The 2500-nt window shown below is 39.0% G+C and overlaps 1 protein-coding gene across 1 annotated transcript in view; it reads right to left on the bottom strand.

The window, feature by feature from the left end:
- Window positions 1–2391: 2391 nt before the first annotated feature.
- The window catches only part of LOC138001014 (neuropeptide FF receptor 2-like), a 1107-nt gene continuing 998 nt past the window's right edge, over window positions 2392–2500 (bottom strand). Inside the window, exon 1 of the mRNA XM_068847683.1 lies at window positions 2392–2500. This exon is cut by the window's right edge and continues 998 nt beyond it. Within this exon, the coding sequence (XP_068703784.1) occupies window positions 2392–2500 (109 nt within the window).

The following is a 2500-nucleotide window of genomic DNA, read 5'->3' on the forward strand; positions in this document are numbered from 1 at the left end:
TGTCTAGTCGTACTGGAGCACTAATTGGGGACACTGTAAACTGAAATTAACGAAATTAAATCAAATGAAATTAAATCATGTACTATTAGAGCTACATATTGAACTTGAATAACGCAGCTCAGTTGACCATATGGAATAAAGCGCTGTGTTACTTCAGCACCACACGTAAGCAATGCGTGTCTATTTTTTCTAAAGATGACAGGAATTTCGTCTTTCTGACAAATGATTAATAGGCTTTTAGCCAGGTTTTTAACCTCAGAAAAAGGATCTCTTTCGTGGTATGAACGTGAGAGTCAAAGGGCCTCTGCTGGTACGACTTCTGGGTGACCCCTTAAATGGTCTTAATGACACCCGACTTGAGAAAATTGCCTGTGGAATGCAGTCTAATACCACCCAACTCAGTCCCTTCTGTTTTTGAGTAACACGTACCATAGGCAACCCAGTGTTATGTACGCTCATGAAGCGTCTTGTTTAATTAAGTCATACCTCACGAGACTTTTTATGGAACTCTAATATACACTCGCAAAAATTAAATAGTTTTCTTTTCGATTCTTTGTATATAGCAACGCTGAACTTTGTCATATGGATCAAAAGACAACATAAAGCTCAAAGAGCTAGCCTCTTAATAATTTATGTGTATTGTCATCAGCAATTTGTCCATCCCTGGTTATCTTAATTATTATCATAGCAGTATTACGTTTCGCATGTACCCAACCAAGGTGTGACAAAGCTACGTTGATGACCGTTTTAACGATAACGCAAAGGACAAAACATTGCAAGTTAATACTTTATAATTTTTTTGTATGATTTCTATTGTTCGTTTGTTCGATGCAACTTCTGCAGACCAGTCGAACTATCCAGCAAAGACTTTAGAACATTGGTCACTAGGAGATAAAATTAGATGATTAATTCGTCCTCGCCGGTGTGCTTTCGTTACTGAAAAGCACTTGGAATATATCCAAAATGTTTATGAGCGAAAATTTTCATTTGTATCATCAACAGTCACAATTTTCACTAAAAGAAGCTCAAAAATTAGGAACAAGCCCAAAATCAAACCCATGGAGGAACCTTTGATCGGACAAATTCCGGCATTTTTATAAGCAACATACACAGGCCATACTTGAAACATTGGATAGAGGTGGGCTCATCAACACACAATGGTAATGGTAATGGTGAGGAATTAATTTATATAGCGCATTTTCTATTAACATATTCAAATGCGCTTTACAAGCAAGTAATCTATGGGTTGAGATCGGACATCAGCATATACAGGCGCCGCCGGCAGCCTCTATTAGTCCATTAACGATCTCACCCAGCACATGAATGAATGAAATAAGCCTGACCACAACACCGGGAGCTCCATGCCCTACTCTTTACGAATAGTGTGTGGGTTCTTTTACATCCCACAGGATTATGAACATTGAATGGTTGTGAGACGGGGCCTACGGTTTATAGTCCTTATCCGAGAAGACTTGAAAGTCTTAACCATTTGCGGATGTAATTACAAAGGCAGCACTTTCTCCTCAGTTATTTTAAGACCGTGAGTGTTGGTCCGGCCGGAGTCGAACTCACGACCTCCCACATGGCAGCCCGATGCTCAACCGAGCCACCGGTGCACAACACAAATGTTATATGAACTCTTAGACACTAATAATTCGAACGAAATTAGAAAAATGAAAGCACAATTTGAGGCAAACGTCGCCTAAAAATACGAGCTGCTCAAAAGAACGTATAAGTCCTCCTTTTTGCAAGGATAATTAGGAATTCTTTAACCCAGGCAAAACAAGCAAGCGTCGACGAAACGAAATCATTTATTAATGTAGTACTCGATGAGCATGCTCCAGAGAGGAGAGAGATCTAAGAGTCAGCGCAATGCTTTGGGAGGTTATGGTAGTTCTTTCTACATTAATGGCTGCTGCAATAATTTCAGTCGTTGCTCTTGATCTGATTTCAGTCGTTGTCCTTGTTCTTTCCTTATTATCTTCATCATCACAACGGCATTTTAATATTAGCGTCTTGGATCAAAATATAAGACGAAACAGATTTATTTTCTACTGATGAGCAATGTTAACTTGTAGCTGACCTTCATAAAGTGTCCTTTCTTTAAAAAGCCGCAGAAAGCGACTGAAATACGAAATCAATACATCTTACTTACACACCGCTACAGATCTATATGTACAACAACTTACAACAAACCGTCCGAGATTCAAAACTCAGTAAACCTATATCGCTGTTTGAAAAGTTTCTTTACCCTTGTAGGCTATAGTAAACTTGATTTAGAGAAGACTGGCATTCTCCTCACGATTTATTTCTTCAATCATAGGTTTTTCTTTTTGTTTCTCCGTAGCATTTTTTTGTTTTTGACCTTGCTCTTTCTCTGCTCCCACACGTTTAAACCTCAGTTTCTTGTTGAGCTTCAATGATACTCTTCATGCTGACGTGATCGGAGCTTGAGCTCCTTTTTGTTCTTCGGCTAACCAATGTCATGTTCTCAATGCTC

Source organism: Montipora foliosa, chromosome 4 (assembly GCF_036669935.1).
Source record: "Montipora foliosa isolate CH-2021 chromosome 4, ASM3666993v2, whole genome shotgun sequence".
NCBI lineage: Eukaryota > Metazoa > Cnidaria > Anthozoa > Scleractinia > Acroporidae > Montipora > Montipora foliosa.